Raw genomic sequence first — 12,636 nt, forward strand, 5'->3', positions numbered from 1 at the left:
CAAAAAAAACCGAAAACAAAAGTCTTATCTAGTAAATATTACTATTACAAACTGACAACTAAGAAGTTTTCAATATATCTTGCTTTCTTGGGATTTTGTGACAGGGAGATACACGAATTAAAACATGAACATGCCTTGTTGGGAGCCACCACTGAACCCACTACAATGACTAACATCTGTGGGTGGCAGAGGACATATCACTTGTGCGTGTTTCACAGCTCGAAGGCGATGCTTCTAACAGTTACCGCTTGACTGTGGCCTTTCCTCTGAGGTGGCCTTTGGCGCCCTCTAGTGGAACTTGTAACACACAGTCCTAGTTTTTAGAGGGAACGATTCCGCAGGTTTAAAATGATTAGCTATTAAACCACCACCAGCAAAGGAACTTGGAGTTCTCTATTATTACCCAGTACAACTTACTGTCCACCCTCGAGAGAAACGATGCTGGTCAGAGTGAAAGGGGACCGACCGCCTGCCTGTGGATTCCGATTCTCCTCTCGGCTGCCTGCCCCTGTATAGGAACAAAGCCAGTCCAGGGAGGCCACCTGGGGCAGGAAAGTAGAATAAAGGTAGTCATGGATCTCACTGCCACAAAATCCCAGGGAAGCAAGAGATATTTAAAACGTCTTAGTTGTCAGTTTTTGTTTTTTTATAAACATTTTTATTGACTTCAGAGAGGGAGAGAGAGAGAAACATCAATGATGAGAATCATTGATTGACTGCCTCCTGCATACCCCCCACTGGGGATCCAGCCCACAACCCAGGCATGTGCCCTGACCAGGAATTGAACTGTGACCTCAACTGTTCACTGGTCGACACTCAACCACTGAGCCAGGCCAGCAGGGCAGTTGTCAGTTTTTAATAGTAATATTTACTAAGTAAGACTTTTGGAAAAAACAATGAATTCTGGAAAAAAACAACGATTTTCATCATTATGCTTCCATGACAGCATCAGTCTGCTGGATGAAGAAAGATGTGTGTGGAAAGGCCCGTTTCCCAGATGCGGAGCCAGCAGCCCCTCCCGGTCCATTTGCCGACCAGTGAACCTTGACCCCTGTCAGAGTCCCCCTCTTTCCTGGCACAGGGGCTACCACATAATAAGCCTCCGGGCAGTGCTGAGTGGAACAGTCACTCAGAGATTGTCTTGGTTTCTTTTCAGTGGTGGCTCATGTGCTAACGTTCCCTGATTTTCAAATTGCAGTCACTTCAAGGGGCCTGTCGGGGGTGGGAATTGTCATTCCTAGGCCCTCGGTAGGCCTTAAAAGCAACTGCCCAGAGCACTGACTTGCCTCCAACTCCCCCGCCCCCACACACCTCCCAGCTGTTTTCCCACAGGGATTTCTCCTGTGTGGGAAGAGGGTGGGGAAGGGCTGACAGGAGAAATCCTACCTTATGTGGGAAATTACACAATAATAAACGGTTCCAGTACATCTGTGGTTAAGTAGGTTTTTCTCAAGAGCTGACTCTGGGTCTTAATTGTCTTTTATAAATTTCTAAGTCCATCCACGAATGCAAACTTTAAAAGAATTGATTTGTGTGTCAGGCATCCTGCCAAGCTCTGGGCACACACTGGTGAATAACACAGACATGATGTCCGTCCGTCCTCAAAGGATTTACCAACAGGGAGACCAACACGAAGCAAATATTGTGAGTAATCAAGGACAAGAAGTGCTGTCAAGGAAAAATACAGTGGGAGCATAGCAGGTGGACCTGATCTAATGAGGGGCTAGGCAAGTCCAAGGGGGACTGGAGGGGACAGTGGGCCTGGCTAAAGGGGACGGAAGGCAGCTTGCAGAACCGATGCCCAGATGTCTCCATGAGATCTGTTCACCTTTTCTGTTACTTCAGCTATTTCAGGAAAACAGATGTGGGACGGGAGGTCTAGGGTCAAATTTGTAGACAATTTGGGTTGCTAGCGTTTGGAGTTCAATTAGAAGCTGTTGAACAGTGAAATCAGGAAACGGTCCTGGAGGCCCTTGCTAAAAGCACTCCTCCTTGCGGCTGGAGCTGATGCTGGTCCACGTCACTCCCTCGTGTACCCACAATTAATAGCAGGAGTTATGTTCAGAGAGAAGTTATCTAGAAGCAAATCAAAGACGGAGGATTTCCATAAGGAACGGACTATTTATTCACTCCCAAGGTTGCTGATGCGGCAAATAGTATGCCAGAAAAGATAACAGAGATCTGCAGACCGGAAAAATTCAAGTAAATGCTTGACTAGTGACAAAAGGGACAAGACCAGCTAGCTGATTCCTTCTTCCCCTCCTCCCTTGTACAACCAGGATTAGTTTCTGCCCATTTCAGAAGATTTCATCCCGAGCAAACAAATCAATCTCTCAAATTTCCCTAAGAAAAAAATTATAGGCAAGGGCGTGGGGAAGAGCGGGGGAAACCGAGAGGTGCCAATTTTGAAACTCACAGCTGTGCTTTCACATCTTGATATAACTGTTTCCAAGAATGGCAGTTTCTGTTGTTCACCTTTAAATCTTGAATCATGCAAAACTCAGTGACTCAGTCTTTATTTTCAAACTTAGAATCCTTGTTTCGGACACTTGAAACTCTTCTGTAATACTTACAAGACTTAGGAGAAATTCCGACAGGCTAGTCAATAGAGTTCTATGCGAGGTAGAGAGAAGGTAAAAGGAAACTGGATTGAGCAACAACTGAACATGTTTATATGAATTTCTAAGTCAATTACCTGGCCACATTCTACTCAACTTACATGAGAGAAAATTATGTGGGATTTAATACACAATTTGGCATTAACACTAAGGTCATGTTTAAAAGAAGTCAATCCAGATGAAAAATATTTGGCCAATCGGAATGTCAGAGTTTTGCTCAAAATGTGATACTAACAAAAAATTACAAGGTTAGTAGAATCTTTGGGACCCAATCATGAGCTGTTTAAGCTGTTGGCTTCCACAGTCGTGGCAGAAATGACACGGGAAGAAATGTACAAGACCCATCCCCGCTGCACTTCCTTTTGAACTGGGAGATTCTAAAGCTTGTTTTATTTTTACTTGACTATTCAAGTACTTGACAAATATCCAGAAAGCAAGAAAAATCTTCCTTCTCTTTTTTCCTCCTAGTTTCTTCTACAGAAATTACTTCTAATTTTTTACTTGCATATATCTATGTATTTGCTGTAACATAGTATAAGCAAATTTCAAGGCAAGTATAACCAAAGTTAGCATTATAAAAAGTTAGGCTGTTTCTCATCAAGTCACATCCAATGAAGACAGAAGACTCATTTTCACGACTTGTCAGAAAGGGGCTCAGTGGTAAATAGCATCACACCCAACTGTGGGTTGAATGAGCCAACTGCTCATGTTAGGGCTCTGACTTCCCCAAAGCTTTTATTTTCGCCAAGGTCAGTCAAGGACATCTGGGGTGGCTGGCTGTGCTCCCAGGAGTGAAATCTGAGATCTAATTTCTCACTCGCCGCAGTCTGCATCATCAGACTTCTTAGCCAACGATCGGATGCTTCGAAGTGGGAACATTTTAGCTCAATTTCCCTTTTGAGTTGGCGTCTAGGAAGTGAGGGTCAGATTTGTCAGCCTACTTCTGCTGTGCATTTTGTGTACAAAGCTCACTCCTGCCTTAATGCTTTTTTTCGTTTCCCCTTAGATCATATGGCTTACTCTACATAAATTTTATCTTTGTATGATATGCATCACTGTAAACCCTCTTAAAACTTTCTGGGACAAGGTCATGCATAAAGAAACTCAAGATACATTTTCCTGTCATCAGGATTACAGTGGATCATGCTTACTATGTATCATAGGCTGAAAAAAAGGGTAACATTTCCTAGCAAATTCATGGTCTCCCCTGAGTAAGGCTCAACTTATAGAAACCTGAATTTCAGGAGTTGAAAGGAAAGATGGATTCAAACTTCCCCAAGTAAATGTTTCCAGAGGCTTCTGAAATTTCAAAAAGGTTCGTTAAAAATGGAGCCACTGGTGTTTAAAGCACAGGCTGACGGGGAAGGTGCTTGGTCGTGGCACAATCCAGCACACAGGATAACCAGGTGGGATCTTTATTTCACAAGGTTCAAGGTACAGTACAAAACGGATCTGTACATCTCTCTATTAACAGGATTTGTTTACACAATTATATTACACTTCACCAGCCTGTATACTGTATTTAATTAAATACAAAATAAATTTACAGAAAGAGTCTGCCATGGTGTTCCTTCTGGTGCCAGCTTACCGTCTTTCAAAGCTTCTCAATATCGAAAGTGGTTGCACCTCGATCATTTCAACACTGATTTCTTTTTATAAATCAGAGAATAGCGTCAGCTTGCGTGTCATTCCAAATAGAAAAGACAGCACATGTGAGATGACTCGTTGCACATAACCAAGACGTCCTTTTCGTGCACACAAAATCAGATCTTGTGCAAATAGTCACTTTAAAACACAAATCTTTTTTTATGTGGGCTATTCTGTATTTTCTTGAAATACCAAGTGGAAGGAGAAATTTAGGTACTTCTCAATGACTGCTCTGCATTAAAAATCAGGGAGTGCCTCAGACAATGTGGTATTCAGAAATTTTGTATTTTCATTTAAATTTGTGAGCAATGACTGATAAAAATATCTTCATGAAAATATAAGTTTCTTTTGCTTTATTTCTTGAACACCTCTAGTCCTAATATTGTGCAACATGTATTACATTTACTTTGAAAACAAATATGAGATGTCATTGGGACAAATGTACCATGCTGCCCTTCCTGGCAGATAAAGAGTCTGTTTTACCTGAAGCATTTTATTGAAATGTGCATGTGAAATGCCAGTCCAAACCTCTGGACAGGAAGTGTTCTGTAGATGTAGCCAGACAATAATATATATGCCACACACATCAAGAATTGTGGTCTTCATTTATAGGTTTGCATGTATACCTCCAACACACTGGTTTGAAGAGCAAACATGAAGAGCAAAGGGAAAAAAAAGCCAAATATTAAAAAAAAATCCTATGTGAAATACTTAAGTTTTCTGGAGGCAACAGTAGCCCTTAAATGAAATAAAGCATCAGATCACCACCAGATCACAAAAGCTTCTACAACTTTCCAATGGCACAAAGATAAGACAGCTCAGCAGTAAAGCTCTCGCAAATTCATCTTATGTGCACAAGGGTAACACATCATCAAGAGTATGAAGATTAATACAAGTTAATCTCATTTAAGTGTTAAATAATGAACTTTGAAAAAGGAGTTTTGAATTATTTTTCTGTGTCTCTGAATAGTAACCAAAAAAAAAAAAAAAAAAAAAAAAAAATAAGATAAGCCTCACTCAGAAAACAGACAGAAAAACTCCAAACACAAAATGAAAAGAAAAAGAAACCCAAACACCAATGCGACCTTTGCAACATAAAATGGAAGCAAACGGACAATGTGGAGACTCTGAAACAGTTGAGTGAGCAACCACCAAATGCACGAGCAAGATGCCCTAAGTAGAGACAGACCAGAAAACGGGACGGGAGTGATGGGCTACTGCGGAGAAATGAAGCCACACTCTACCTGCTAACTCTAAATGCTACCATTAAAACTCCTGAGTCCTGGAGTCAGTTTAATGTCACTGACATTAACTAGCTTTAGTTACTGTCATTTTATTCAAATGGATGCCATTTGATTAGGTTAAGTATTGAGCATTATTTTAGGAGAAACACCAGTTCCTTGAGAAGGGAGCAGAGTACTTTGAGACAGTCAGAAGGACTGACATCACCAAGCCATAGGAACTAAGTTATTTTAAGTATACCGTTTGAATTTCCAGGAGCAAAAGACCCATGGCAAAACAGGAAGTGGAAAAGGCCAAGAAAGGGGTATTTGGAGTATCTATAATAATAAAAGTATAATATGCTAATCAGACTGGACACGGATGTAGCCAGGGCTGCAAGGGAAACCCAGGTCCCCGGTCCCAGATGCCAGAGGGTAGCCGGTGCCGCCAGCTGGGGCAAGGAAGGCCTGCTCTTACACGAATTCCGTGCATTGGGCCTCTAGTTAATAATAAAAAGGACACAGCGAGCGGCAAACTGGTAGGAAGCCTGTTACTGCATGAAGAACAGACTGACCTTCCCCATTCAGCTTTGGGAGTGCACACTGTTATAGGACATGTTTTTCCAAAGTATTGGAGGGAAGTGGAGAGTGATATAAAATGCTGCTAAAGGAGAAAGTAGATGGGTGGTAGAGGGGAAAAAGTGGAAGTTAAACTTTAAATCAGTTAAAACAGTTCCTTTGAAATGAAGCGTGGCTGATAGGGATTCTGAAGGGTGGGGGCAGAGGCAGTAAAGACATCCCCATATCCTATCCACTGTTCCCGAATCGCCAAGTGTAAGAGATCAAACAAGTCGTAATATTCACAAGAGCTACTCAAAGTGGCATTATACTTTTGAGAGTAACATTTCCTGCCTTCCGGATATACTTTTAGACACAGGGCTCTCACTGTGATCACCTCTTCAGATTTGAAGGCGATTACCTCGGAGGAGAGTTTGCTTGCCAGGTGTCTCATAAAATCTACTCTAAGCAAAATAGCATACATCATCACATTTAAAGCCCTCATGTTCATTACTGACTAATTAAATCTGGTTCTAAATGCAACCCCAACTTCAGGAACCAGTCCTACAACTCTACAATAACAAACTCTTCAAGTTTTCTGGCAGGTGAGGGGTTATGGAAAGAGAGTATACTATGAAGGTTAAGAAAACAGACTGAGGTCAGTAGGCCCAGAAAGCCTGCTCAGGTGCAAACGTAGTCTCAGACAATGGAAAGAAATACAAACTGTTTAATTTTTTCATTTGCAAGATATGTGAAGTTTGCAAGTTTTCTTCACTGTTGTTTCCTATACAATTTAATCAGACAATTCTCGAGTGGAATAGCCTTATTTTCCTAGTGTTCACAGTGGGAGGGTGATGAATATGACAGCTGAGAAAGTGGCTGATTTTCTACTGTCACATAAAACGGCAGAAGTGAAAATCCACCTGAACAGTGTGAACAGGCTTTGGCTGTCCTCGACCACTGAGTTTCATGCACCCTAGATCCTGTCTCAGCCTTAGTATTATCATGGTAGTCAACACATGCCGTACCTTTGCAGTATTTCATACTTAAGAGAATTCAGGAGGGTGACCTGTTCCTTTGCAATAAGAAATGCAAACTAAATGAGCCCTGGGAACTATGGGGTCAACTTTTGGGGAAGGATGTCTATGGTCTCAGCGCCCCATGCAGGGTTCTACAATATTGCTTTCTAATTTCTCCCACTTAGTCCATCCTCTGGCTTCCAGATCAAGGCTCTGCGTACTTAAAACAAGCAAATTGCATTAAGTAGGTGGGGCAAACGCATGTGTTAGCTCAAGGAATCAGTTCACAATGTTTTATAGATATTCCATTCCAAAGAAATGAAATTCACACACAACGCTAACAAGGCCTTTCAGTCTCTGAAGGAGAGAAGTGTGGTATAAAATATGACAATCACCAGCAGTCAGAAACCTCCTTTCCTTCCCTTTTAAAGTAACAAATGTGCTGAATACGTGCAGTTGCATGTGGATTGGTAGAAGTTTCTGCTATGGCCATTCTGAAACACTTTGAAGCCTTTTTTTTTTTTTTTTTTTTTTACATTAAAGGCAAGTTCTATTTCCAGACTTTCAAATATATTAAGGTTAAACTTGCGAGTAACTGGGTTTTCCTTTTCACACATCAGTTTTTAGTGTCGACGCACAAGACCTTGAAGATGGTTGATCGGAGAACTTATGCACATTGAGAGAATGACCAAAAGGACCCAAGAGAGCTGGATACAGTAGACATTACTTTGAGGGTCTCACGTATGTTTCCAGAACAAACCAAAAAAAGGAAAGCCACTGAGAGTTGTTATTCCAAACGGCACTGAAATTCAACTCAGTTTAGGTAGGAGTTACTTATCCCTGAAAATAAAGGCATCAGATTCTAAGCAGCTGCAGGAATTCAATGCTTCCTTGTGCCTCTTCCAGGAGGTGGCCACGGAGCCAGAGTCCCAGATCAAACGCAGGTGTTCTCTGCAAACGATTCCCTCAGTTGTCATTGATCAAGGCTGGGCACAGCCGTTACTGTGGCGGCTGCTGCTCGGGTGGCGCCTCCTGCTGTGGTGCTGCTGGCCGTGGCCCGGGGTGCCTGGGGCCGGGCATGTCTTGGTGCTGCCTCTGCCTGTAAGCTATGACTGTTCCCAGCAGCAACGCGATGATAGTCATGAGGTAAAGGTCCCACTCAGGTCCCAAAAGCTGGTCCATATCAACTTGGGTAAATACATCTCGAATCTTAATGGGAATAGAAAAATCGTTATGCTCACTAACATGTCAGAGAAGAAATCAGGAAAAGTATATCACCAATTAGAGATAAATACAGAACTTATTAAAATAATTGGTTTTGGGGACATTTTACAATGTTTTTATTAAAAAAAGGTTTTAAAAGCCTTGAACTGAAACTCAAAAAATAATGTGTCTCAGGAACAGCTATTATTTCATAACAGTTGAGTATGTGAAGTGCCTGGCAGGGTTTCCTTCCATCAGCAACCGAATGCACTTATTCCCAACCATTTCCCCCAGGAAATGTCTGAGATGAGCACTGGGGATGAGGCAGGGTCAGGGAAAATTGTCAGTCTCAGTGCACCTGGAGCCCATTTGCAGTCAGGACACAGCAGCTAAGAAGCTCTGCTCTAGTGACACAGGGCTATGTTATCCCTTCTCTCAGGTAACTGAAGATGGCGGAGTGCAAATGTTTCACAGAGGAATGAATAATGCTTTCTGGTTAGGATTTAACTAAATATTTAACACCTGAATTTGAACTTAAAAGTCATGGTTTTAGTCTATGATATATATAGAATATATATCATAGAATATACATAGATATATATATTTTTTTTAGAGGGAGAAAGAGGAAGGGAGAGGGACAGAGAGATAGGAACATTGATGAGAGAAAGAAACAGCATCAATCAGCTGCCTCCTGCATGCCCCCTACTGGGGATCAAGCCCGCAACCCGGGCGGGCATGTGCTCTGACTGGAATTGAACCATGGCCTCCTTGTTCCTGGGTCAATGCTCGACCACTGAACCACATTGGATGGGCTCTTCTTGTCTTTTTTTCTTTGTCAATTACAGTTAATTGACCTAGTGTCACTTAAGTGATTCCTCTTATTTTCTGACTGCCATTTATTCACAAAGAAAGTAGACAAGTATAATCCCTTGTGTTTAAATAACATTACATTTAAAAGATCCCCATCTATATATATAAAAGGCTAGTATGCAAAGTGTCCCCTCGGGAGTTTGACCGCTTGCTATGATGTGCGCTAACCACCAGGGGACGGCGCAGAACAAAGGAAGGCCCAGGCTCGCAGCTGGGGAAGAGGCCCTGGCCGGCAGCTAAAAGGCCCTGATAGACCTGATCACTGGTCAGGTCTAGTGACCCTACCCATGCACAAATTTCATGCACCGGGCCTCTGGTAATATATATTTGCAGGTACAGGCACTATATATTTTTGGAAAGATTACAAGAAACTATTAACTGTGTTTCCTGGGAAGGGAATGGAGATGGGAGATTTTGTGTTTATCTTACTATTCAACTTCCTTGCCATGAATACTTACTACTTTAAAAAAATGTATTTTTATTGATTTCAGAGAAGAAGGGAGAGGGAGAGAGAGATAGAAACATCAGTGGTGACAGAGAATCACTGATTGGCTGACTCCTGCATGCCCCCTCCTGGGGATTGTGCCTGCAACCCAGGCATGTACCCTGGCCAGAAATCAAACCATGACCTCCTGGTTCATAGGTTGACGCTCAATCACTAAGCCACACCAGCAGAGTATTACTTTTTTTTTTAAGGTAGAATATCTACATGGTAGGATTATAGGGCATTTTATTGTCTTTATATTTCTGTTTTAAAAAGAAAGAATATATTTTATTGCATAATCAAATCCTAGATTGTAATCAATAGTTTATTAGTCTTAAAAATTGTGAGAGACAGGGTCTGGAATAGTCCTGGCAGAGTAACAGCACACTACCACACTGTTAGCTTTTTAACTGAAGGACCGAAGATCCCATCAATTAGCAAGGGGTTCAGCCCTGGCCCAGGCTACCAAGCAATTATAAATTTGCCACTACAAATGCGTAAGACATCAGTAGGACAGAGCTCAACATCTCAGTCCTCTGGAGCCCTATACACAGGAGCCCTCAGTAGCACGGGCTAGGGCTGCATGAGGGGGAAGTCAAACTTCTCTTTATAGCTGCTGGAGCAGCATGGACTATGTTTATATCTTTGTAACACAGGAGGGTTCTATTCTGGAATCCACTGCTGAGATAAGGTATCCACCTGTTCTGAAAGATGTTAACCAAAGATTTCAACACCATCCTTTCCCGGAATGAATTAAAGTTAAATAGCCCTTGTTTCTGCATATATTTGAAGACTTTCAGAGTTCAATGCTGTACTAGTTGATCCATTTTGAGGAACTCTAGGTATTGGAAGCAAAATGCAAAACTGGAGAACCTAAGAGCAACCCATAAGTGTTGTTAACTAAAGTCAGTAGCTTGGAAGAGAATGGCGAACCCATCTCCTCTCTAGGTTCTGCCTTTAGCTTATTTAAAGAGTTCAAGGTACTTTCAGAGAACAAATTCTGGTGGTGGTTTTAACATGTTTCACTATCACAAGAATCTAAAGTGCAACAGCCTGGGCAGGTTCTCAGGTTCTACTTCTTCTTCCTCCTTTTCTAAATTCTCTTTTTCTTAGGGAGGTCTGAGTCACTTCTAGGCAGGCAGTCATCTGATTTAATGTTTAGTTAACTACTGTTTCAAATTGCCATGGGTCAGTCTGTTTTCCCCAAACCAGAAAACATCTGTATCAATGCAAAATGCTTTAGCACTGGGAACCACTTGTGATGCTACCTGAAAACTATTAACAGCTTTGTGGCCACATTCAACCCTCCCCTGATGAGGACAGCGGGTACTTCACCTGGGGGAAGAAGGGAAGACACAAGACACTCCCAGGCTACTCCTCCCTTCTCCCCCAACATTTAAAATACAAGTCTCTGGACTGAGGTTACATCATTTGTGTTTAACTGAAAGGCATGGACCACTTACATTTGCTTCCCGTATGTACTGCAAGAAATAGACGATGCCCAATTTGCAGAGCGCTAGGAAGACTGGTACTTGTGCATCTGGGCTGGCTTCGGCTGCCATGTCATAAAAACGCTTTGCAAGGTGAATATCCTATAAGATAGGTGATAAACCCAAATTCATTTCTTGCTAAATTAAGAATCATTGTTTTTTAGTTTATACATTAGGAAAATTTATTTTATCTTTCAAGTTTCATTTTAAAATTTCCCTTACCTAAAGAAAACCCAAGTTGTAATTGGATAAAAGTTCTTTAATTACCTAACAGCTTAATTTGGAAAATTTTAATTGAAAATTTTAAGACTTCATTCATGCTCCCCTCCCAACCTGACATCCACTTGCTGTGTAGACTTTTAGAGTTAAATGCTGCACCGTCTTACAGCTAGCTACACATAACACTGTTAATCTGGACACTTCCAAGGGTGACCTGTGAGTTGCAAGTTAATTTTTTCCTACTTCAGCCAGCTCCAGGTTTCAATGTGGAGCAGTGAACTTCAAACTGGAGTAGACAGTCAAGATTTCCCAAGGGACACTGTTAAGGCACATCCTGTGTCTCCCTGTTTTAGACATATTTCTGTGAAGGGCAAAGCAAGTCACTGGTAATTTTGGCACAGGTTGGAGTATTCAGATATATGTAGAATGGGATGGTGGGAGTTGTGAAATTTTCATTTACCAAACTTACTTCTTCTATACCCCGACTACTGTCAAAGAATATCATCCTCCTAGGAAAAAATTCCACGAGACATGGGAAAGAAAGGCTAAGCATTAAAGATGACTTTCCCCCATATATTTAAATATAAATAATTGCTTTCAGTTATTCCTATATGTACCTGGGGTGGGTCATTAGTTGAAAAGAAAGGCACCTTCAGCTAACTGTAATAGTATGGTCAGTATCTTTGATTTTTTAAAAATATATATAACTAACATTTTTTTGAACTGCCATATTTTTCAAGTTCATGGATAAAACTATGTGATAATACAGGCTATATGTGTTTGAGTAAATAGGGTAATTAAATTGAAGCTATCAAATATATCTTGAATTATTTATTTCAATTATAACCAACCCTGGTCTTAATACTTAATATTTTTCTAGTTATACTAGATGCTGATTAGTTTTTAGTAGCAGGAATGTCTCTTTCATTTAAAAAATAAGAACAAGGAAAAGGTCATTATGATGTCTTATAAAAACGAATGGATTTACTGTTATTTTTACACATAATTATTCTTAAAAGTTGAATCCTAGAGTTCCCTCTCATCACTCTGATGCCTTTTATCATATTCTTTTTCGTAAGAATTTACATAAGCTATACATCATATTACATTACAAATTAAATGATGAGATGAGAAAAGCACACTGATTAGGTTCTTGTTTTATAATCTACTATAGAAGTAGTATCAGAGTTATACGACTTTAGTCATCTTGATTCCTAGGTGTATTCTATAAAGGTCACAACTTATATGTGATTTTTATATTAGTCATCAAACATAACAATGACATACATTTCAAAGGGAACACTAGAC

The 12,636-nt window shown here is 40.9% G+C and overlaps 1 protein-coding gene across 1 annotated transcript in view; it reads right to left on the bottom strand.

Annotated features, from left to right (window-relative positions):
* Positions 1 to 4,017: 4,017 nt before the first annotated feature.
* SEL1L (SEL1L ERAD E3 ligase adaptor subunit) overlaps positions 4,018 to 12,636 on the bottom strand; it is a 50,452-nt gene continuing 41,833 nt past the window's right edge. Inside the window, exons 19-20 of the mRNA XM_006778887.2 lie at positions 11,083 to 11,211; positions 4,018 to 8,271 (exon numbers count right to left, since the gene is read on the bottom strand). Of these exons, the coding sequence (XP_006778950.1) occupies positions 8,062 to 8,271; positions 11,083 to 11,211 (339 nt within the window). The 3' untranslated portion in view covers positions 4,018 to 8,061. The remainder of the gene's footprint in view (positions 8,272 to 11,082; positions 11,212 to 12,636) is intronic.

The sequence above is a fragment of the Myotis davidii genome, unplaced genomic scaffold, assembly GCF_000327345.1.
Source record: "Myotis davidii unplaced genomic scaffold, ASM32734v1 scaffold309, whole genome shotgun sequence".
NCBI classification, from domain to species: Eukaryota; Metazoa; Chordata; class Mammalia; order Chiroptera; family Vespertilionidae; genus Myotis; species Myotis davidii.